A 24,837-nucleotide genomic window follows, 5' to 3' on the forward strand; every position below is an offset into this window, starting at 1 on the left:
CCTGTGCTTCTCTGAGAATTTGAGATACAGGAAATAGTGAACCCCAAAATGCTGTTGGTGTTTTTTTTTTTAAAGTTATAAAGTTAGTAGTATTTTCCACCCTCTCCTTTTGTTCACCCAGCCCGTTACTGCTGGCAGCGAGCGTGTCTTGCTTGTGCCTGGAATCCAAATGCCATCGTTGTGGTTCCTGAATGGGCTCAGACTCCCTCCTTTTGAGGGAGCTTCAGGAATCTGCGAAGACGTTTAATTTGCAATTTCAATTTATCATTGTCTGTGCAGAGCTTTTATTCTCTGCTCTGCCTCCCTGTTCCATGTTTACTCTTCCCAACTGGAGCGCCGCTGGCTCTGCCGTTGGAGTTCAGGCTGCTTGGTAAAGGAAGGGGGATTCGGGTTTGTTTGGGGTTTTTTTCCTGAAATACAAATTGCTGTAGAAAATGGATAATGTGCTGAAAAATGCTTGTGTGCCCCATGTACAATTATATCTGTGATCTTTGTGGAATCGCAGCTTACTCCATCGGCTCTGCAAACACTGGTTTTTCCAGTAAAAGTGCTTTTTTATTGCATTTAGAGGTTGTGCCCCTCACGTGTCAGCACTGATCACCCATTTGATTGTTACACTCATGGCAGTTGATGAATATCTCCTTTCATACCTTTTGGCTTGTAAGAGATGATTTATAAAGCAGAATGAATGAACGGTGCTATCGTGGGGCCTGGAAGGTATAATTTTTTTAAGATGCTATGTTAAAATGCATTTTACCAAGTCTGCTAATATTTCTTCTTATTATGGTTTCCTGATTGCATTGCAATAGCATTCAGACCTTTAACTGACGCTCCCCAGCTCTTTGCTCACCTTCAGGAATACTCAGGATTCTACAAACTGAACAGGACGTGATGCTTTTCCCCCAAAGAATTTCTACTACAGGCTTTTTTCTTGGCAGAAACCCAGCTTTTTCTTTAAAATTATATCTGCACTTACACAATGAAAAAAAGCAACAAATTTTTCTTGATCTTTTTGTTCAAGTACTAATGATATAATTTGTATAAAAACCTCAGACTTCCAATGCAGCATATCACCATTTTAAAGGATAAACCTGGGGTACTTTTTTTTTTTAAATGCCATTAAAAACGTCAGAAGCGAAGGGGTCCAACATATATACAGTTCTCTAAGAACATCATTCCTAGGATAGCCAAATCCCTAAAGCTTTAAGCTCCTCTTTGATCCAGGGGATTAGTGGAGATTTCCATTTTTGCATGGCAAATTTTCGGGCTGTTAAGGATGCACAGAGGAACTGTGTTTTCATGGGAGATGAGTCAGGTAGGAATAATATTGCTCCCAGTCCTCCTCCACTGGTCTGCCCAAGCAGTTCCAAATAGGTTTGGACATCCCACCTGGAACTTTATGAATGCTGAGGATTTATGATGCAGCTGCTGATGGAGTCAGTGACAGACACGTTCAGGTGGCATTGCCAGGAGACCTGTCTCGTGTCACGGGGTTGGAATGGAGGCTCTCTGGTGAAGGCAAAGTTTTTCTTCACCTTGGGTAAAACATTTGGGTGATATAATACAATTCTTTGCAAGTGGGGTCCTTAATCCCTACTGGAATTATTCTCTTGCCCATGTTGTGTTAGAAGACGGTGGTTTTTACGGGGTTGCAGTTTTTTATAGAAAAATTCCACCACATAACTCATGCTAGGATAGGTGTGGTTGGTCTTTCATCGTGTATCTGTGGGGATATTTCAGGGAGAACAGGTTGCTCGTGATGAAAGCTATGGTGAAAAAGGCTGCAGAGACACCAAGAAGGGGATTTTCAGGTGCAAGGAGAAAAAGGTGAATAAGAGATAAGATATTAGTGGTATTTAGAAGATAGATGTTTTGTAGGCCAACAACATCTGTATGTAAGAGAAGGAGTGATTTGCATCAGCTGTTTACACACTTGAATTGGTATTTACAGTATAAATACTGTAATCTGCTTCTCTGTAATCTGCTTCACCAGCATCTCTTCAGGTAACAATCATGAGGAAGGCAGGAATCATGTTTAATGGAGTCAGGGTTCAGCTCTCCAGTGAGCTGTGGCTTTAGAGAAACTTTTTCTCTGGCCAGAGCTATTATAAATTTAAACCTAAATGATAAAATAGCATCGGGCTAAAGAAATGCTCAAATAAAGAATAGGAACTGTCTCGAAGGATTATAAAAAATGTCGTCTACTGTTTCCATGTGTGCTTCAGGAGCTTCAGAAGTGGTGTGGATGTGGTCGGCTGGAGCAGGGCTGTGATCCCAGGGTGACCTCCCTTCTCCTCGGGTGACTGGGGATAAGCTGGGGTAGGTTTGGTTAGCACAGGAGGTCAGCGTTTTCATTTGCTCTCCTTCAGTGCTACAGTCACTCTTCATCTTTTTTGTACATCCCCACATCAGCATTCTTTGTCAGACAGCTCTTGGTACCGGACTGCTGAAACGAGACAAGTTACTTTGACATTTGAGGTTGTTCAAACCCAATTTTGTAAATAATTTACCTCCACTAGGGCCTTACAGTCTGAGCAGGAATGAATCGAGGAGGTCCTTGGTGAATATTTCATCATCTTTTGGAGGGGCTGTTGTTGGCAGGGACTAAAGCAAAAAATTCAAGGTATGTGCACTCAGAGACAAATATTTGTGGGTGCAGAGAGAAGCTGTGTGAGAGCTTCCCATCAAACTCCACATGTTCTTTTGTTGTCTAAAACAGGAAAACAAAACGCTCAGCAGATGAGAGCAAAATTTAAAGCAGGGCAAAAACAAGGAAAACCCTTTAATACTTTTTTGTGATTTCAAATTGTACTGTTATCCTGCTGTTTTGGTAGAATTATCTGTTCGTTTATTTGCTGCAAGGGATAGGATATATCACATTCAAGGCCAGGTTGGACAGGGCTTGGAGCAACCTGGTCTAAGGGAAAGTGTCCCTGCCCTTGGCAGGGTGTGGAACACGATGAGCTTTAAGGTCCCTTCCAGCCCAAACCATTCTGGGATTCTATGAATGGCACGAGCAAATTCTTCTATTTATTTTAGTTTTCATGTATGTTTTTTCACCCACCATAATGTGAAGCTCCAGCTCTAGTTCTGCATTTCAGAAAGGATATTAGTAGTATCTGAAGGTTTCTGAAACTATTCTTTACTGTAGGTTTCTCAGCATTTAGGCTTTGTGCACGTCTCCTGCTTTAACATCTTTGATAACTTACAGTGTGAAAAGTTTTGTTTTGCATAATAAGGATATTGTCAGTGCATAACAAATACTTTGTTTTTAATGGAAAAAAGTAACAAACAAACAAAACAACTTCCAAGTGATACAGTGCTAAAAGTAGCACTTTCATAGCAGATACCAAACGGATGCTCCTGAAGAGCTGTGTTTTAATTAAAACCCGTATTATTTGTTGCAACCAGAGGTGTTTGCTCTGTTGCAAGATATTTCTTTTACACTTGAATGTGATGCTCAGCCAGACATTAAATGTATTAGCAATACTTTACATGTTTAATCTCAGGCTTGAAAGCAGCGTGGAGAGCATAACCCTGACAGGTTATGCAGCAATTTCTTTGCTTGGCATCTGGAATTCTGCTGTGATTTCACGTTTTTTCCTTAACCTGAACCACCAGAACACAAATCAGCAGAGGCTGCTGGCTGTTGCTTGGCATCAAGAAGAAATTGCATAAATCTGAAGGCTTGGGTTGTTTCTGTCAAAAATGAAGTTTCCCAGGATTACTGAAAATTCATCTTGAGTCGTTGCAAGTCCCTTGGCTTAGGGAGCTTGATGTGCACGTGTTGCAGAGGTTATGGGCTCTTCCTCCCCCACCCCATCCTTCCTATCCTGCAAACACTTCTTCACATCTCCTCAGAGGAAAGCTGCAGGATAACAGAATATCCTGCTTTAATTTAGAAGTGCCATGCAGTGGTGTTATTTAGGGCGGGGGGAGATCTCATTTGGATTAATATTAATCAAACTCACTTGAGGTTTAAGTTAGAGGCAATAAATAAGTGTAGCTTTTATAATCGTGGAAAGTCTTTGCAACGAGTTTTGAAAATTATTTTAAAAATCAGTGTTAGGATAATTAACAGAAAAGTAGTTTTAAAGCTTGCCTTCCAGCCCCTCTGGAAAGCAATTTTGATGTTTAAGAGGATGAGGGATGTTTTCTGCCCTGGAAATGAGCCGGCAGAAGCTCCAGCACAGAGTGTTGTTGAATCTGTTTGAGCTGGGAGAGCCTGGCACCACGGGAGGAGGAGGTGAGGACTGGCATTATATATTATATATACATATATATATGTACAGGCACACCTTTGTGACACTTTCATGCCAGAGGGAGGGGTGTAGAGGAGAACACGAACATGTATTCAGAGATACCCACAGCTGCTGCTCAGTTACCCAGTCATGACCTGTACTAGATTTGCCTCATTTACCTTGGAGGGTTGGAAGACACAAGTTTTTCCCTTTGAACCAAGGGTAGGGGTGTCTAGGGGAGCTGAAGATGGCCGGGCTTTTGCCTCCAGCGAGCCGTAATTTGTATGAAACATCTAATGGACTTCCATAAAATGTCTAACAGGAAAAACAAAACTCATGTAGAGTTTTGCTCCGAAGGTTTTCTAGGCTGAAAGGCCAGTCCAGAATACTTCTTGAAAACAAGAAATTCAAGTCTCTTACTGTGAGGTAAGTGAAGATGTGTGGAGTAGGTGTGTGGGACCAACAGCCAGAGATGGAAGGGGGAAGAGTCTGTTGCCTTCAGTGCAGGGAAGTGGGAGTAAACATGTATCAGTCAGGATTGTTTTTCAGTTCTCCTTGCTCTGTTATTTTGATTGAGCCTCCTTGTACAAAATGTGATGCTTATTTACAGGAGAAACATCTATTGACAGGGCAGCTCATGGAACAGGGAGTTTAGCATTGAGCTGAAGACTTAATGAAGGGCTGTTAGCAAGGAGCTGTCTGGTAGCATAAGCTGACTGTGATGCTGTTGAAGAATAAAAATTCTTCCTTCTTAAGGAATGCATTGGGATGGGCATATGGAACCTCTCATTCTAAGCATGAAAAATTAATCTGGGTAAACAAGATCCCCTGGTCTGTAGGAACTGGGGAAGAGGAGCAGCAGCTCATGGGTCTACTAATAGTGCAAGGTGCTCGTGGGGTTTTCAGCAGAGATTATTAAATGAGACAGGCATAACATGCAAGAGCTGTCTTGCATGTTATGATGCCACATCATGACAGCTCTTCTGAGTGTTTTCCACTGACTAGAACTTGCTATGAAATGGTGCTATGCCTTCAAGAGGGATTTTTAGCATTTGTGAGTTCTGTTGAATTACAGCCTATCAGGGTGAAGCCTTCTGGTTGTAAGACCAGTTGACTGCTGGTAAAAATGAACAAAGTGTATGTGAGGATGATTGCAAGAGATAATCTTAATCACCAGAATAAAATTTGAGTATCTGTTATAGCTCATCTTGCTGTACAAATCAGTACAAATGAACCTTTGGGCTTTTTTGATTTAGGTTTTTTTAATATTTTAATTCAGTATGCAGAATGTCCTATGGTGAATAATGAAATGAAGGCAAGAAATAAAATATCACAGTGCCGATGTAGCTTTATGAGTTATTTTTTGTCACGTTTTCACTGAGTTTTCTGAATCCCAGTGAAACATTGTCATTGAGCTGTCTACAGTAAAGCCTGGGTCACAGTTGTACATTATTCCTTCTAATCTGTGTTACCTTGTGCTTGTCAAGATAAGTTTATTTCAAGTTGAGGCAGCTTAGTTGTCTGGCTTTTCTCTGGTCCCTTGGGATTGTGCAGTTTTCTCTAGGCTTGATTAATTTGCACAGTTAGTGCCACCCATCATGTGTAGCTCTTCCCTGGCCACTCCTTCCTGGGGATGTGGTTTAGCCCATCTGTGTATTTAAGGAATAATGCTGGTGTGGAGGTTTGTTTTTTTTTTCATTGATGGAGTGTTTTACTCTGTGATTGGAGAGGGTTTAATGAGAAGTAAATGAGGGCAGGCAGGCTGTAGGAACACTCACCAGTCCTGGGTTGGGCTCTTGATCTGGAGTGTTCCTGGAGGAGTTGTTTCCTTGTGCTGACATTTATTGAAGCCTTTTGAGGGCAAACATGCTCTTGTGAAGGTTTCCTTCTTCTTTTCCCTCTGGCAGACCAGGTGACTGTCTGAGGTTCCTTTCAAGCCACTTGCCAGGTTTCTCCAATAAAACCCCTCCAAGATGCTTTTCAAGCCACTTGCCAGGTTTCTCCAATAAAACCCCTCCAAGATGCTGTCGCTGGCTTTTGAACGTTGGAGTAACAGTGACATTTTCTTTATCCAAAAAAAACCAAGCACACTGACTTCCCTGACTGAAGCGTAAAATTTTTTGATTTAACATCTTTCTCTAGTTGTTTTTGGACACTATTATTCATTAATTCTCATTTCAAACCCTTGTAAGGCCAATCGATCTGTAATTTTCCAGATTGTTCCAGAGTGTTTGCCACTCTTCCCTCTAGCTGGCTTGGGTGGCAAGTGGAATATTCTTCCCTGGTAAATTTGGAGTTCGGGGGGGCAGGGCAGTGTCTCAGGGCACGCTGCACACCTCAAACCCTGCCTGTGAGACACCCATTCCCTCCTCGCTGCGGTGGGTGAGAGGTGACCAGGGCAGTGTATTTACTTGATGCCTTTAGCTCAATTTGCTAAAATAAACAGAATTTATTCCTGCTGAAAGTGAGGTTCCTGCCTGCAATCTGCTGGCCCGTTTTGGAGCCCCTTGTTTTGATTCCCAGTTGTGCCATCCCCTGTCATTGGTATTCTGGGAGGGTGTGTGGCCGCTCGCAGGGAGCGAAATCCTCGGGGCTCCGGGGGGGAGATCTCCAGCCTGGGCTGGCTTTTCACTCTCAGACCATTGAGGGAAGCTGAGTGCCATGGGGAAAATACAAAAGTGTGGGATTTTATCATGTAAAATTGGATTACCTGCTCCCGTCCTCCTGAAAAGGTCTGCTGTGCTCTGAAATACCAGTCTGGGGTTTTATGCGCCAATAAAGGATCTGTTAATGTCCCTCTCTGAGGTTTTACTTTGCCTCATATAAAATCAGATCCTTTTCTCCCCCCCTAATAAGGCACTTAAGCAGCCTTAAATGAAGATTAATGTTCCATTACACTTTTATCAGTTATGTTATAGACTGAAATGCTCTGGTCACATGCAGATTGATCTTATGTGTCAAATAATAGCAAAAATCGATACTTTTGTTGGGTTTTTTTTTAACCACTATATCTACAGAAATGCTTGTTTGCATCAGGTAACTCCCTTGTTTTATTGGATCTCTGTCTGGAGATCTGGGTGTACCAGGAAAGTGGAGTACTAGGGTGGAGATGTGAAGCTCTTGGTAAGCCCAGCTTTAAACCCGGGTCTCTGTGAGCACCCACATCATTCCTCCTGTCGCATTTTAGCTCAACATTATTATTTATTTTTTGAGTTCAGGGGCCTGTATAAGACCTTTTTATTGCCTAAAAAGAGAGGAGTACCCAAGCTGTTGGGGTTCCAGCTTCCGTTCCAGCTGGTGCCAGCCGACAAGCACCCGAGGAATTGCCGGTCCTGGTTTTGCATCTTGGCTGTATTTAAAGTTTGATCTCTGGTGCTTGCTCAGAAACTCACATTTTGGGAGGCTTGTGAGGGGAGTTGTTGGCATTTGGGTATTGAGGTCCCAAGTGGCTGCTTTGTGCAGATCCTGAAGGTGATCAAGGCTGCCTTCCCAAGGTTTGTGCTGCTTTATTTTTTCCTTGGGTAGCTGTTGACACCTGGTATTTTTGCCCTGCATCCACAGTGGGAGCAGACTGACTTAGCCCTTCAAAAACCATCTGAACTGTGTGATTCATGTCAGCTGAGGACCTTGTAGAAGACAAAGTTTCTATGTTTAATTCTTTCACCTTTATACTTTTAATTTCTTTCACCCAACCAGCTGTCAGACTTACAGAGTTGCTAAGCAACTTCTTCCCTTATTGCCGTGGCATTTCTCTCCTTCCCTGGTGTTTTGGGGGGCTTCAGAGGGTCTCTTCCATCCTGGCAAGCAGTTGATACTTCCCATAATCTCACTGTGAGGAGGCAGAATGACGTTGCTAACACAAAGCTGATTTCACCCAATTCCTTACCAAAATTGCTTCTTGTGCTGCTTAGTTTCCTTGGGAGTTTGTGTGGCAGGTTTGAAACCAAGCACTGGCACTGACTATGTTGAAAAAGCTCTTCCAGGGGTGGTGATGGTGGTATCATAAATAGGAATAGTTCAGGTGTTATCACACAGGAAAGTAAGGAGTTGAGGGAGTGTTGCGTTGAGACTTATCAGGAGGGAGAATGAAATGATTTCCAGGCAGAATGTCCGTATTTTTTAATTTTTGGGTTTAAACTCCACAGCATTTTTGCTAAACCTGAGCACTTAGACTTTGCTTCTCTTTTAGTAAAGGGAAAGTGAGGGGAAAAAATTAAGGAAAACAGACGATTTTTGGGGTTTATTTCAGTATGTTTTAAAACTTGTCATAGAGTGAGTTGGAAGGGACTTAAAGCCCATCCAGTTCCACCCCCTGCCATGGGCAGGGACACCTCCCACTAGCCCAGGTTGCTCCAAGCCCCATCCAACTTGATCTTGAACAGAAACCTGTCTCTCTTGATGAACCAGACATACAGTTTCTGTCCTTGTTCTTTTTTAGCTTCAAGCTCTCACACTGATGTTCTGGATTTAGTGTTTGGAGTTTCGAGGATCTCAGCTTCACCTTGGTGCAGTAGGGTTTATTTACGAGCGCTGACATATGTATTAAATGATTCACTGTGGATGACAAAACATCATGGCTCTTCATCGTGTAATTTTTTAATTATAAAAAATGCAACTGAAGAGAAACAAGGTGGAGAGGGAAGGATCCTGTTATTAGCTCCTGGGGTGGATGCTTCTCCGCTGTCGCTACCCTGATGACGTTTCTTGCAGTGGGATGAAGGCACCTTTAAATAGTCTGTTTAAACTATAATTGGTGAGTGCTCAGCTACAGTATCAGAATTCAGTTGTGCAGAATTTGCATATAACACAGGGATGGAAAAATACAGTAATACTGCCTGAAGGATTTATGGTGTATTGGTGCACAGTACTCTGGGAGCTGATTTTCCTGGGACTGGGTTTATCAGTTGTCTGGCAGGGGATGATTTACTGGCTATACTGATTTTGCTGGCTATAAATGACGCCAGCATTTGCAGTTATTTTGCATTAAATGCTGTCCTAGGGTTCTGGACTCACTTATATGGTTTTTCTTAGGAATACCATTGAATCAGCTTTGAGCTGAAGACTCAGCCATGACCATCCCCAATCATGGGCTTGTGAGGGAGGTGCACAGTCTGTGCAGGACCTTGTACAGCACTGAGGCCATACAGTTGCACTCTTTCCAAACTGGATTTGTGTGGGGCAGTCATGTTGTTCAGGAAAAAAAAAAAGAAATAAAGAGGAGTGTTTTTATTGTGTGGTTGTTTAGTGTTCCAAAGGGGAACACCAAGATTTAAGAGCTGGGTGGGACTTGCGTGTGTTATTTAAAAATTTTCTTGGTTTTGCCATACTTAAAAAAAAACAAAGAAAAGAAAAATAAAGGAGAATTAATGAATGTCTATAACCAGGTCTCCTGCAAAGGGCTGAGCAACTGTGGTCTTTTCTTGGGATTTGAGGAAACTGTGGGTAAGCTGTCTGTCTGTCCCAGAAGGTGAAGTATGTTTTCATAGTTATTTAAACCTATTTTTGGCATTTCAGGTGGGTGGGTGGCTTACTCTCAGCTTTGCACCCCAGCAGATCTTGTTTGGGTGCTTCGCTCTGCCCTGCTTGGCTCTGATGGGAATGAGTTTGTGTCTTTGAGGAGCTTCTGCTAAACTCTAATTTTGAGTGTTAGCTTTGGGAGAAGTACTACAACTTGCAATAGCTCCACTCCTCCATTTGCCTTTTGTTTTCTTCTTCTTAATTAATATCCAATTCAGTGTTTTTTGAATATAGTCTCAATATTGCTTTCCTAACATAATAAAAGTGTATCTAAGAGAACCAGCCTCCTTTAGACTTCATAAATGTATTTCTTTTTCTAATTTTAAAAAGAAATCCTCCTCACACTTGAACCTAAAAGAGGGAGAGAAAGCCTGTAAAGCTATTGCAGATTTTACTCTCAGGAAAGCAGCTGTTATTTTCATGTGCAAAAAGCTAAATGTGGGAGTAAAGGGGCCAGTTGTACAGCTGTGGGTTGGCTGCCTTTTAGCATCAGATGCAGCTGCATCCAAGTGTCTCAGTTCCAGGGAACTGTGGACCCTGGTCAATGAAATGGTCCTGTTGGACCTGACCTGGCTGGGGAGGGTGAACCTGCAGAGCTGGGCATGGAGACCACTCAACTCAACAAGTTGTTGCAGTTAGTCCTTGCTGGACATTAGGAGGGAGGGAACAACAAAAGAACAGGGGGGAAAAAATACATAAATGGAATTTAAGCAACACTGCATTACTTCTCATAGTAATTAAACATGCCGGGGCTAAAAACTTCTGATGAGTCCCTGGGAAAGATGATAAAACCATATGCCATCCATGTAGAAAGGTTATTAAGAAACCCAAACAGATGCTATGCTGTTGAATCCCAGAATGCTTTGGGTTGGAAGGGACCTTAAAGTTCATCTCATCCCACCCCCTGCCATGGGCAGGGACACCTTCCACTAGCCCAGGTTGCTCCAAGCCCCGTCCAACCTGGCCTTGGACACCTGACTATAAGTACTGTTGAAATGTGATGGTTTTCATGCAGTTTCTGCACAAATATAAGCAATGGGTCAAAATATTTAAAGTTTGAAGGCTGCTGAGATGGCTTTAGCAATCCTTTGTGGCTGTGTGGGTAGTAAGAAGAGGTGCGTGCTGTTCCTTGGCCCCTCATCTAGTGACACTATAGAGTAACTAAGGCCCTGAAGGTCTTAATACAGGGGACATTAAATAGAAAAAGGAGCAGTGTTTGAACATTTGAATAATGAAGTAATTGTAAGGAGAATTCTCTGTGGGCAGAAGGAGTCTAAATAGCTCCTAGAGGAGGGTTGAGCTCAATTCATCCCCATCAGAAAGGAGACCTGCTTGGAGCGGAGCAGAAGAGCTTGGAGCAGAAGAACTTGGAAAATACTTTTGAATCAGGATTGTCCTCAAGGTTCTGAAAACAGTGCAGTGGGAGAAATTTCCACCTGTCTGTGGACGTAGTCCTCTGCTCCTGGGTGTGAGTGAGAGGTGCAGTGTGGACTGGTGGAGCCTCAGCCTGGGTGATGCATCCCCGTCCCCTGCTCAGCCCCTCCTCAGAGCCAGCCAAACAGCCTGTGTTCTCACGGCCTTCTGGCTGTTCTGAGTCTTCTCAAACTTTTGTAATCCACATTGCTGATTTCTTCAGGGGACCTGTGTTATTTTGTTCCACTCTCACGAATTGAACAGCGTTGTGTTAATTTTTCTTCCCGTCGGTTTTCTCTTCCTGCATGAGCATTTGCAGAGCCTCAGTGTGTTTGGATGTCTGTGCTGGCCTGTTTTGACCTGAATTATCCACAAGAATTATAATCATGGAGCCATTTGTATTGTTCTGGAAGCACAATTCTTAAAAAGAAATAAATCCTATTGCATTTCAATTCCTACCAATTGTATTCAATGGTCTTTGGAACCCTTTTCAATTATTTATTACACATTTCTTCTCTGCTCCTACAGCTGAGCAGAATGTATATTTTTTCCCTGCTCTGGATAGGTTTCTCTCCTTGCTTTGACTCCTGTGAGGCTGTAATGTTTTCAGCTGGGTTTTTTCCCCCCCTTCTATTCATGTATGGATTTGGCAGAAAAATCCCAGTGCGAGCTCAGCTGCGTGGCCAGGCGGCTGTGAGGGGGCGTGGGAGAACTCTCCATGTGCTGTTTTCTTTCAGGATTATTTCCTCCAGCTTGTTGGTGCTCAGTTAGACACCTTTCACAACTGCAGGACCACAAGCCAACAATTCACCTCCCTGAGTTCAGAAACGTCCCAGTCCCGCAGCTGGGCTGACGTGTGACCCCCCGATGCACTGAAGATCTGCTGCCCTGGAGAGTCTCAACACTTGATCTGCAAAAGTGGTCTCAGACCAGCTTTGCATCAACTGCATGAGTCTAAATATACCCATCTTGCTCGGGTGCATTTCGGGGCAGCAGCTGGATCAGTCACTCTTAAGTCTTGATTTAATCAACTGCAAATGGCTTTGGGTTCAGCACAGAGGAGTCAGGGCATGCACTGATGTGACCTCGTTGTCCCACCCAGATGGAGCAGCAGGAGTTCTGCTCACTCTGCTGGGAGCAAGTGACCCTTTAAGAGGGGCAGCACGGGCAGCTGGGAGCAGTACCCTCTGCAGATGTGGACCTTGAGTTGGAGCTCTTGCTCTGCTGGCTGACCTTTGTGCTGAATCATGGAATGGTTTGGGTTGCAAGAAACCTTAAAGGTCATCTCATCCCACCCCCAGCCTTGGGCAGGGACACCTTCCACTAGCCCAGGCTGCTCCAAGTCCCTTCCAACCTGGCCTTGGACACTTCCAGGGATGGGGCAGCCACAGCTTCTCTGGGCAACCTGTGCCAGGGCCTGCCCACCCTCAGAGACAAGAATTTCTTCCCAATATCCCATCTAATCCTGCCCTCTGGTAGTTTGAAGCCATTAAATGAAAGTACAGGGGCACGATGCTACCAGCTGGAATAAGATGTAGGTAATTTAAAGAAGATAGAAGCTGCTTTCTGTGTTTTAAATCCTGATGAGCTCTGCTTCTGACTTGACTGCTCCTTGTCATCAGTGGGAGGAGAGATCTCCCTGCTCCTGTGCCAGCAATCCATCTCTGCACTTGCTGCTTGTGTTTGAGTTATAACTGTGTTAACATGAACTGAAAATACTTCACTTGTTCTTGGCTGGTCTGCTGCTCATTTGTTTCATCATAGGCTGGAACATGGTGTAGATCTTATTTTTTGAATATCCAGGCTTGGTTATGGATGTATCCATTCAACATCTCACTATCGAAAGGAAAACTTTCCACTATTTGCACAGTTAATTAATAGAGAGTATGAAACTATAACTTACTTGGTTAAAAGCCACTGCCCAAAGCTGTGACTGTGGTAAACTCCTAAATCTGTGTCGAGGGAATGGAGTAAGGAAATGTTTTTCAAAGTGCTCAGCCTCCAGCAGGGGTGTCCAGAATTTCCTGTGCCTGAGCAGTGGCTGGAGACGTGGAATCACCGCAGGGGCTGGATCACAGCAGGTTTTACAGGAGTGGTGACACGTTGCTTTGCTTCCCCAGAGCCCAGTTCCTCTCTTGCCTGTGTTTTTCCAGCTGCCTGTTCTGGGCTGGAGGTTTCTGAAGCTCTGCTGCTCCTGAGCACAACCTTCTTTCTCAGCTGCACTCCCAGCTTGGGATTCAGGGGATCATGTGTGTGATAGGATACGAGGTCAGGCAGGACATCGCGTGGGGCTCTCGGATCAAACCGTGCCAATGCAAACATTTGGGTACTGTGGCCTTCACCAAAAATCCTGTGCTCTCCTTGATGCTGAGGAGCGACCCTGCTAAGCAGGAGGGAGCAGTAAGTGGTGTCATTTTGGGGATGCAGGTTGCAGTGTGCTTCCCTTTCATTCCTACTTGTGCCACTGCACTCAGGGAATCGTAAAAGAAGTCCCCAGTAGAAATGCTTAACCCTGTACAGTTGTTCACGGAAGCTAAGAGTGAAATGAGCTGCTTTGTTAGCTTTTATCATTAATTTTACCATAGAGGCAGTTGTGCATGGAGTAGATGCCTGTGCTGGGATCACTCCTCAGCAGCCTGGATGAGCCACCTCCTGTAGTTTTGAGCAGCATCTCTGCACTTCTTCTCTTGCTATCAGGTTAGTGAAGAAAGATTTCTTCTTTCTCTGGCTCATCTCCAAAAAGAGGAGGCCCCTTTAAACTGTTCCATCCTGTAATGGCACAGAAGCAGCAGAGGTGCATATGGCATATGTTTCCTCGCTGACACATTAGCAGCAGGTCCCCAGCATCTCCCCCCCTTGGCTTCTGCATAGCTCAGTTGTTTTGTTTTATTTTCAGCCTTAATGGCACATGAAGTAGCTCCTGCCATAGCTTTTTGGATGAAAAATGCCTCAGAAGTGAGCACAGGTTGCCCAGAGAAGCTGTGGCTGCCCCTGAATCCCTGGAAGTGTCCAAGGCCAGATTGGACGGGGCTTGGAGCAGCCTGGGCTAGTGGAAGGTGTCCCTGCCCGTGGCAGAGGGTGGGATGAGAGGAGCTTTAAGGTCCCTTCCAACCCCTTAACATTCTATGAGTCTATGAAATGAGACCCTGAAAATGTGCAATTCTAGATTTTTACATTAGGACCCATCTCTGTGTGGTTATTTCTACCATCATGGTGGCACACAAGAAAGACTAAGAAGTAGTTTGAGAAGGAAATAAAAGTGCAAAAGAATAAAGATTAGACCTTCAAGTCTAATAAGTGCAGGTGTAATACCACTAATGTGTGATATTAGATGCTTGATGCTTTTACTTTTGAAATAAAGAAATATGTGCTTCACACTTTTAGGAGAGGCTTGTTAAGCCACTGCTTATTTGGGAGAGGGGCAGTCCTAAAAAGAGCTCAGCTCCGGGCCGAGGTCACTGTTGACATCTAGTGGTGCATCCCCCACCACTGGTGGGAATAGGGCAGGAGGAATTAAGGAGAACAAAGGTGCTTTTTCACAGTGTTATAATTATCCCTCAAGGGTTTCCTCTGGAGCAGTTGGTTTTGTTGATGGAGCAACTACGGCTTCTACATCGTTTATTTTAGTCTAAAGATGGTGGGGGTTGTTTAGGTGTAATAGTTGCAGCTTTAAATTATGTTATTAAGGCAAAGGAAAGGGGGAGTGAGTTCTGAGAAGGAAGATGATGCTCAGACCTGTGCTTAGATGTGTACAAAACATTGTATAAATCACTGTTCCTATACCTTGGGGCCTTTTACTGTGCCCTGCTCAGTAAACCATATCTTGCTCTTAAACCATGAAGACAGAAATAATATTAAATAGGAGAGCTTATTGTTGGGGGGTTTTTCTACTTTAGAGGTACTTGGGCTCCCTTCCCATTACGGTAAGTGCTGGAGATTATTCTTAGATATACAGGAGAGTCATGTACTAAGAGGAATTGAACCTGGCTTTTCTGCAGCCCTGTCTGGTGTCTCACATCACATCAGCCTGGGCTGCCATCACCAGTACTGCATTTTCAAAATCTCTTTGGAAATTAATCACAAAACAAACAAACAAAAAAATCCTACAGTGTTGCCAGCCCCTAAAGTCTCACCTGTCTTCAATATTTCGCCTATTAATTCTCATAGAAAGAGGGAAACAAAATAATTAGATGTTAGAACTGCATTCTGTAACGGTGGTGGCAGTCTGCCTATCACTACTCCTGAAGTATTTGAGGTTTGAAAAAAAAGTCAGAATAAAATCTAATTAACTTTCTTTGGAAACAGCAAAAATGATGGGTCCTATGACTGACATCTCCTGTGTTGCTTTAACTCCACCCTGTGTGAATGAAGAGGACGATTGCAACGCGGTTCCCGTTCCCTTCCTCATCTGTATTTTACTCCATGCTGTGTGAGGGCTCTTCATGAGTCTGAGGAAGGAGAAAATGCTCCCTGGAAGTATCATGTTGCTGTTGAGAGCTTTTCTGTTTGGAAATCACTTGTTGCTTCAGTACATCAAAACCCCACGTATTGGATCAGCTGAAATGCTGGTTGCAAACAAAAGAAAATAAAATAAGAGGCTAATTTTGCTGATAAAAAAGGTAAGCTAAACCTCAGAGGGGCCAACTCTGTCCTGTATTAAGCTGATGATATGAATTAGTAGAATTAATGCAAACCAGGCCCTCCCTGCTGGGAAAAAACTGGGTAGATGAGCTTCTCTGTTTTTAATGTCAGGTCTTTTTAGCTGTCAAATTGCAACATTCTTTTTTGCTCTTTGAGAAGCGATTTCTGCTAAGCATGACTTCCCAAGGGAGGGTGCATGCAAATGGCAGTTCCACCATCCCACTGGGTAACTGGGCTGGTTTAGTTTGTCAGTGGTATTTTGGTGCAGCCTGAGTAAAGTGCTGTAAAGCCCCGATGTCCTTTCCCTGCGTTTCCGCGTTGCTGATTTTACAGCACGGTGCTAATTCTCTTCCCTTTCAGCCAGTTACTGCTGGATGGAACAGTGTGTTTCCAATAGGAGGCTGAAATGTGGGGGTAAACACAGTAATTTTGCATCATGGAGACAAACAATTCATAGAAGGGGAGAAGGTGCTTCATTTCCTGGCTGTTGATATCAACAGGCCCACGGCTCCCAAGGAACAGAAATCCCCACTCACTTGGACTTTTCTCTTTCCTCTTCTGCTACTGCAAGATATTGCTCCAGAGTGTTTGCAACCCTCATTCTGCTGCTCATTTAGCCCTTCTCATTTAGCGAGTTGGTGGCTTAATTTTCAATTTAACTATGCTATTAATGTATATTTGAATAATTTGAGGAAGGAAAGAGACCTTATATGACATTTTTTTAAAAAATCTTTCTTTCCTTCCCTCCTCAGGCCATTGGTGCACTTCAAAGGCAAAAATGATATCTTTTTGGCTCAAAAAATGCCTTTTGGCTGTTGAATAAAAGCTAAAAAGCCATCTTTTGTGGTGGAGGGTAGCTGAGGAAGAGGGATGTTGCAGTGGGGAAGTCCCAGGTGCTAATGACCAACAGCCCTTGTGCAGGACAAATTCAGAATTCATAGCTGCTTTATTCTTTTTGGGGAAAAAAACCCAAATGGAAATCAAACAGGGTGATTTCTTATAGGAAATAAAATGTAATTAATAGCAGTAAGTTAAATCCTTGAGTTCTGCCTGGACTAGGTTGTTTCATAGGAAAAGCCAATGTGGTTTTTCTTTGTAGCTTAGAGTTTTTCATGGTTGCAGCTCATTGCTTTGATCTCTTCAGCTTTGTGAAATTTTAACCTGATTTCCTGTGTGGTCAACACAGGAGGAAATTTCTGGATGTATCTGCAGCCTGCAGACGATGAAAGATTGGTTATCTCAGTGCAATAAAGATGAAAACAAATACAGTTGTGGTAATAGAAGAATTAACTTGCATTTGTCGTAAGACACTGGAGGTCCTCCATTTGCTATGAAGGGTTTGTGGAAGCAAAATGTGTTTTGTCGAGGATGTGACCATCAGAAATAAGGGGTGAGGGGATGCTGAGTGGATTAACAAAGTGTTGAAAGAGCTGATTAAAGAAAAAGCACATCATAGACATGCCTCAGAAGAAAGAAAAAAGGAATTGCTGATGGTTTCCAAAGGTAATTCCTATTCTAAGAATTGAGTTCCCCTGGCTTTAGCTCAGAAGAAACTTGGGGTATGAAGTACAGCATCTGAGAGTGTCTCCAGTCTTCTCCTGACCCTCATGTAAGATGTTAATCTTAAACCTGCTGCATTTCATTTGGGGGTGGTGTAGACACTTTTGATGTGCCTGAGAGATTTTTCTCACTAGCATTTTGCAGATTGGAGCCTGTAAATTGCCTCTCAAATCTCGATAATTAGTGATGGTGGGTGGTGAGCATGAACTGCAAATGGTTTGAGGTTTTCTTCTTTTTATTTTTGGCTTCTGAATATCTGCGTGCCCCCAAAATGCTCTGGAAGACAAAAGGGAAAATTCTATTTGTGCAGAAGTGGGGGAGGAGGAGGAGCGGATGTGTTATTCTGCTGCCATGTGAAGTGCTGTGTTTCACATCCTGAGAACCTTTGTCAGACATCCCCACTGAGTGAGGCTCAGCACCTCAGTTCTGAGCGATCCCCAACCTCGGCACCGATGCTTCGGTGCTCAGGCAGGAGAGGTTTCCCCAGGGCTGGAAGCAGTGTAAGGCTGGAGAGCATCACGCTGCCCTGTATCTCCAATTTCAGGGCTTGTAAAATTAATGCTGCTTTTCTCTCGCTCTGTTTGTTTGTTTGTATTAAACCCTCTGCTAATCCCGGCTTGTGTTTAGGTGTCCCTGGCAGTGTCTCACAGCACTGTGTGACCAGTGGAACATGCCTGGAAATGTGCATTACACTTATACTGGAGGTCATTTTGCAGTATCTTTCTCAGCCCAGTTTATTGGCACCAGGAGAAGTTGCCTTCATAATCCATCTATTAGCTGTGTACCTTTTTCAGGTGCTGCTGTGATTACTGTTGTTTAATGTAAAAGGGGAAACTTGCAGTTCTTGTATCCCATTTGTTCCCTTTAATCCCAGCATGCCTTTGAACATGACCATATTTTTAGAGGTTGGTGTGTGCTACCAAAATGCTGCAGAAGAGATTTGACTGTGGATATTTTTTCCTTCCCTCCCCCAAAGAGCTTTATCCTTCTGCATTCACGTTCTGCATCTCCTTGCCCCTGATTGCTCCTACAGCGTGATGGCCCTGGGACCATCACCCTCCTGGGTATTTTGCAGTTTATTGTACTGCATGTTGGCTGTATAAGGCTTCACAAAAAATCCCCTCCCAAAACCAAACCCACTGCTCCGTTGTGAAATACATGTGGGTTTTATTACTAAGCAGCTGTTTCCCTTTTGTAAATGATCCCTGCTGAGAGACAGAAAAAGAAAGGGGAAAAATAATTGAATAAGGCAAGAGCATAATTCACTGAACAGGTACTTCTGTGTGTGCAGTTCTGCTGCTCAGGGGCAGAGATGCTGAGCCTGTGGTGGGCAGTGACTGTCCCCCATGTACAGCCTGTCAGTGGTCCCACCTACACAGCTCCTTGTCTTTTCTGGGCTTACATCGGGCCTCCCCTTGCTCCTTTTCCCATAGCTGGCCACAGCCCTTTCCCTGGAATAATACAACTGGTTATATTTTAAATCAGAAATCAAAGCTAGTGTCTCCAGGCTCTGTTTACCTCGAGGCTCCTGCTTCTGTCTGAAGTCTAAAACAGGGACTCTGTTGGTCATGTTCATCCCCCCTTCTGTTTCAGCAGGTCTATTAAAAGCTATTGTCTTTAACCAGATTAACATCCTCTGGGAAAATAAGTCCACATTTAATTCCAGTCCAGTGAGCAGTTTCTCTTCCCAGGCTACTGTTTCTCCCCCATCTCCCACACCTCCTGTGTGTGTGTCTTCACCTGTCTCCTGAGCAAGCACATGCTTTAAATCCTTTTGAATCCTCATTTCCCACCCCAGTAGCGAGATGAAGCCCTGAATGCAGGCTGTCACTTGGCCACACGTGAAGATGAATTGTCAGCTGTGGCCCTCCCTGCACTGCACAAAGCTGAGGAACAGCTCCCCCGGTTCACACAGAAGGAGCACATCGGTATTTACCACACGTGGCAGTGTAATTAGGATGGGCTGCTCAGGGGATCGACTGCTGGGTGTGCACACAAGCATCTCCGGGGTGATTTGTGTCTTAGCAAGGCTGTAGCTCTGTCTGTATGTCTGACAAGGAGACAGATTAAAACAGTTTGAAGAATAGCTTTGAAGATTGCTTGAGGAAGCAGGACACTTCCCTGGCTTAATATTGACGTTTGCTGCAGACCTTGGGTTTTCTTTAAAAAAATAATGTAGCCATTAAGGGTTAAAAAATAGCTCAGGGGTATGTGCTCACTCCCTCACACTGACAGCAGGAACACTTGGTGTAAATTGCCCAGAGAAGCTGTGGCTGCCTCATCCCTGGAATTGTCCAAGGCCAGGCTGGATGAGGCTTGGAGCAACCTGGGATGGTGGAAGGTGTCCCTGCAGGGGGGTGGGACTGGATGAGCTTTAAGGTCTCCTCCAACCCAATCCTATAAAATCCTGTGTTTTCAGCTGAGCAGCTGTGACTAAGAGAGGAAAGGAGGGGGTAGTGAGAGATTTATGCTCAGGTGTGCATATACAGGAGGAAGAAAAAAAAGGAGTAATCGTGCTGGGGGATATACTGAACACAAAAATGCATGTCCAGGGGTGACAGGGAGGGTTGGCTGCTCAGAACAGGGCTTGAGCAGCTTTGGAACACCCTTGTCAAGTGGGGAAAAGGACTTTTCTGTGCACAGCAAGACAAGCTGGTCTGTGAGTAGGAGTTAGAGGTGGTTCTGCCTCCGAAGTCCTTCCCTTTTCTTGATGAAAGCCACTGACTGCAATAGCAGAAGCAGAATCACTCTCGACCCAGCTGTCACGTCCTCATTTCTGTGGGTTTGGGAATGAGCAGGAAAATCGCTCTGAAGGTGGCTGCAGAGCCCTCCTAGACCATGTCCTGATGTGTCCCACAGCTGCTTTGGCATGGGCAGGTGTGCTGGTCGTGCTGAGTGTGCAGTGAAAGGAAACTCCAGAGATTTTCTTTGGGGTTGTACATTGGTGGGATGGATATCATGGAATGCACCTTAAAGATCATCTCGTTCCAACCTCACCCTATCCTAGGTGAGTGTTTGTCTGATATTGCAGGTAAGATTCTTGTGGTCAGCGTGGATTAAAAGGAGCCACAGCCTTGTAAAGTACGTGCCCAGAGCTAAAGAGTTAAGAAATTGTGTGTATGACCTTACGCTGTAGCTGAACTAAACAACTTGGTGAAAAGGGAAGGTTCTCATTTTTCTCTAGCTCTTCTCTTCTAAAAAGTTTGTCTGGTGGAAAGGCAAGCCAGGTCACCTCACCAAACTCTGAAGTTGTCTTTGTTCAAGTGAGGAACCATTTAGCAATTAAGCAGTTCATGGTTTTAAATTTGATTTTAGTTTTAACCTAAAATGTTGCAGCTATTATTTAGCTTTTTCTTCCCTCTTTTGTTTTATGTGACATCTGGATTGTTCAGGGAATGTTACTCCATCTTAAAGTGGGGATAGTTGCCTTTTTGAGCGGTGAAGGTTTTATGGAATCAGTAGAGTAATGAACATGTAGAAAAAATACAGCTGCCTATCGCCTCTCACATCTGTGGACAGAAGGTCTTTAATTGATTTAGGGGGGTTGTTTTGTCTGAGCACTTGCAATTAGCAGCTTTTAATCAGTAAAATGCTTTGTAAGAAATCTGGCTTGATGGTTAGGTTGGTAAAAAGAACAGGAGGAGCAGATATTGACGGTTTCTTATCTTTTCTCCCAAAAACCTCTGCGTTCTGTGGGAATAGCTGGCTGGGCGGGCAATAGATCTCTGCGTGTTGCTTTCTTCAAGCCATGGATTAAAGAACAGGGCTGGAAGAGACTTAGAATTCGGCTGCTGTGCTCCTGCTCCAAGGCAGGATTGATGTACATTATCATGATCTACCTGTCTTGTGATCTGCCTGTACCAGATGTTATTGAATACGATTTTAGCAACCTCAGACGATGGAGGCCACCTGTGTTTTGTCCTCCTCCTCTTCACAAACCTCATTATTTATCTCCTTGAAGCTCCCCGTTTAGAGGTTACCTTTTTTGCCAATGTTTTTCTCTCTCTTTTGCCATCTTCAGGTAGAAGTGACTTGACAGCCCAGCAGGGAGGTGGATTATTTTTGCAGCGATGAGCGGGCGTCTCTAGAGATGCTTTGTGGTTTGGTGCAGCTGGAGCTGTCTGAATGAAGCGATGGGCTGTGCCTCCGCCAAGCATGTTTCTACTGTTCAAAACGAAGAGGAAACTCAGAAGGGGAAAAACTACCAGAACGGAGATGTGTTTGGTGGTAAGTGTTGCAGGATTTCATCTTTCTCCCGGCATCCCGAGTGTTCTGGAAGGTGTATGTGGGAGTGTTTCACAAAACATGAAGGAAAAAGCGTGTTAAAATATGTCATGGTGGTGGAGCAGTTGGCCCATCCAAGGGACGGTACCATGACACTTGAAACAGAGGTGTGGGTGAAATCTGTAGTGAAAAATTAACATTTTAAGTGATAACGGCACAAATCTTGGAATAGTTCGAAAACAATCAGTTACATGACCCCCTCATATATTTATATGTGTGTCTCTCTTAGATATTTGTCATTGGGTACCAAAATAGTTGACTCATTTCCTAAAAATAAAAACCTTTTCAGTTAGAAAAAGAATTCCTCACTACTGTTGCCCTGTAAAGCAACGAAACATTAGTTGTGAAATCCTATGGCAAATAGGGTTGGAAGGTGCAATGAAACTAGGAACTGGGAGGGATTCACAGTACAGGGAAGTAGGATGAAAACATCTGCTTCACTGTGTGGGAAGACTGGTCTATGATGCAGATCTTGTGCATCAGGTAAAGTAATAGAAGTTAAAATGCATAGTCAGCTTCATCATTCTTTTCACCCCAGATTCTGTTAATATATGCCAAGGTTTTTTAGATAATTATGTAAATCATAATGCAGTTTTTTAAATGTTAGGAATTATTCGAAAGACTGTTCAGAAATGAAACTTCTGGATCTGCCCTGATATCTATCTGAAAGTTAAGTCAGCTGTGAATAAGCTACCTTGGTACTGTTATTGTTAAAATAGGTGCTTTGGTACTGAATACACCAAACTCCTCTCGTGGCTTTTATAGCAATTGTTTGTGTAGTAGTGAGAATGACACATATAGCAGCAAATAATCTCTCCCTTTCATTCCAAAAGCAATGATATTTCACTTTTTCAGCCTTTCTGAGGGCTAGCTTGCTCTCACAATGGATCCCAGAGTAAGGATACCCAGAGGTGTAATCTGGAGAGAAAGTAGTTACCTAGCAAACTTCAGGACTGTTCAGTGCTCCTCCACTAACCCGGGAGATGCTGGGTTTGGATCTGGGAATTCAGTAATTGCTTTTATTTGAAACAGGCTTTAAGTGATGTCATGAACAGAAAATTCTATCAGTTTCTCGAAGGTTTAGATTTTAGCTGATATTTAGTGAGGGAGCAATTTTTGGCAAAATGTGCGTCTCAGCTTTTTGGGGTTTTTTGTGGTTGCTTAACCACATGCTGCTGGCCAAAGATGATAACTTTAACACAAGAAACTAAATGTAGCTTTTGGAGGCAGAGGATCAAGAAGATCGAAGCGATTTTAAAAGGCTCCCATTTATAGAGCTGGGCTGGTGTCAGCAGGATCATTTAGCTATTCCGGGATCCATTTGAGGGCTGTTAATCGTTCCCTGTTTTACTGGCAGGAGTACTACCTGCTGTTAACCATTTTCTGGCACATGCTTTACTTTAGGTGTGCAGGTCATCATTGCTAAAGATCAAATTCCATGGCTGATCCTTTTTTAGCGAAGAGTTGGAGTTCTGTGACTTAAACAACTTGTTGACTGGTAACCATAGAAGCCACATTTTTCCCTTGCTGCTGAAAGACAGCTCCTAGGTCAGGAGTTGGATGCATGAAGAAGTTGAGCTGGAGTGTACCTGGCTTTACAGATGATCTCATCCCACCCCCTGCCATGGGCAGGGACACCTCCCACTAGCCCAGGTTGCTCCAAGCCCCGTCCAACCTGGCCTTGGACACTTCCAGGGATCCAGGGGCAGCCACAGCTTCTCTGGGCAACCTGTGCCAGGGCCTCACCACCCTAATATTTCCTTTCCTGTTTTTGGGAAGGGACAGAAGTGTCTGATCCAGCCAGTGGCCAAGAGCAGAGTATCTCTGCTACCTGTAGGGATTGAAAATGAGCTGCAGGATGATTAGGCAGAGCAAGACCGAGGTGAGTGGCAGAGAAATGAGGAGCAAGGAGGTAATGGAAAGGGAATTAGAGATTAGTTTTTAGGGAGGAGGCAGCAAAGTAAAGGAACCATGTCAAGCAGGGTTGGAAAGTGGCTGATGCAGTGATAGCATCAATAACATCCTGAGAATATCCGTGTGCATATCCCACGATGTACATGGACCACGAGCACGTGCAGTGTTTGTGTCTGGGGACTAATCTGACATAAAGTGCCCATGCAGAAGCAGCAGGTATGAGCTGCATGGTTGTAGTAGCCCAGACTGCCTCAGATGTTTCACAGGCGGAGGAAATCCTGAAGGACTTGGAACAGCAATGGCAGAAATAAAGGAGAAGAGCACAGTGCTGGTGCTGCCTTCGCTGGGCAGCCGCTGTGGTCTGCAAGGTGTGGCTGACAGGACATTGCCCCTCGCTGTGTGACACACCCAAGGGCATAACAGTTCCCCCCTTCAACATCATCCCCACACTAGCTGGAGGCAGAAAGAGTCAATAGTAAGGATTGTGCTTTCCAGTTAAACAGTGTTGGGATATTTTTTCCCCATTGGTAGTTTTTGCTCAAGTCCAGATGTCACTTTGAATCCGGAGAGAATTTTCTGAGCTTCTCGGAGCGGTGCAGTTCTGCTTTGGCTCTTCCTCAGAACCTGTAGATCTTTTTTCCTTCTTTTCCTGGTGGGATTGGTTGAAGCCAAGTCTGTTGACTGTTTGAGAGATCATTGCTTCTGTGAGGGTTTTGTTTAAACCTTTTTAAAGCCACCGCAGGTTATGATTGATCTCCAGTACTTTATTTCTTCCCCAGCTTTTAACCTTTTTTTTCGGTTGAGCAGCCACATTGAGCCGGGTGATCGCTGTGAATTTGAAACTCTGGTGCTTAAATCTGAGGAACTCACAATGAAACCCATGAATTCTGTAAGGACAGATTCTGGTTAACTGCCACCAAAACATAAAAATTTCCATCTTGTCCTGAACTGTAGAAGTCACGCTGCATTTTGCTGTAATATATATTTAAATAATTGAGTTAGCAGGCCTATCAAAGGAGATGTTCTAGAGAAGATTGAATATAATATGATTATTATGTCTTGTTGGTCTCTAATGACTTTAAAATCCTTCTAATAAGGATAGTAATAATAAATCTTCATTTATTCCTCATTCCACTTCAAAGCTGATTTCCAGGGCAGTACATAAGAACTATAATATGTAAATACCAATGAAGAACAAAATGCCATGATAGAGCCTTGAGCGTTGTTGATTGCAGCATATGTTTTAATAATGTAACCTCCCTTGTAG

General features: G+C 43.7%; 1 protein-coding gene across 3 annotated transcripts in view; it reads left to right on the plus strand.

Moving 5' to 3' along the window:
- Positions 1-24,837, plus strand: part of CUNH1orf21 (chromosome unknown C1orf21 homolog) — a 113,847-nt gene that overhangs the window by 25,793 nt on the left and 63,217 nt on the right. For 2 of the 3 annotated variants that reach the window (XM_027704483.1, XM_027704485.1), the window contains exon 2: positions 21,394-21,599. In XM_027704483.1, the coding sequence (XP_027560284.1) occupies positions 21,506-21,599 (94 nt within the window). In that variant the 5' untranslated portion in view covers positions 21,394-21,505. Of the gene's footprint in view, positions 1-21,391; positions 21,600-24,837 lie in introns of all 3 variants that reach the window. The other variant, XM_027704484.1, reaches the window with a different exon arrangement.

The sequence above is a fragment of the Neopelma chrysocephalum genome, unplaced genomic scaffold (assembly GCF_003984885.1).
Source record: "Neopelma chrysocephalum unplaced genomic scaffold, ASM398488v2 Primary Assembly neopelma1_281, whole genome shotgun sequence".
Taxonomy (NCBI): domain Eukaryota; kingdom Metazoa; phylum Chordata; class Aves; order Passeriformes; family Pipridae; genus Neopelma; species Neopelma chrysocephalum.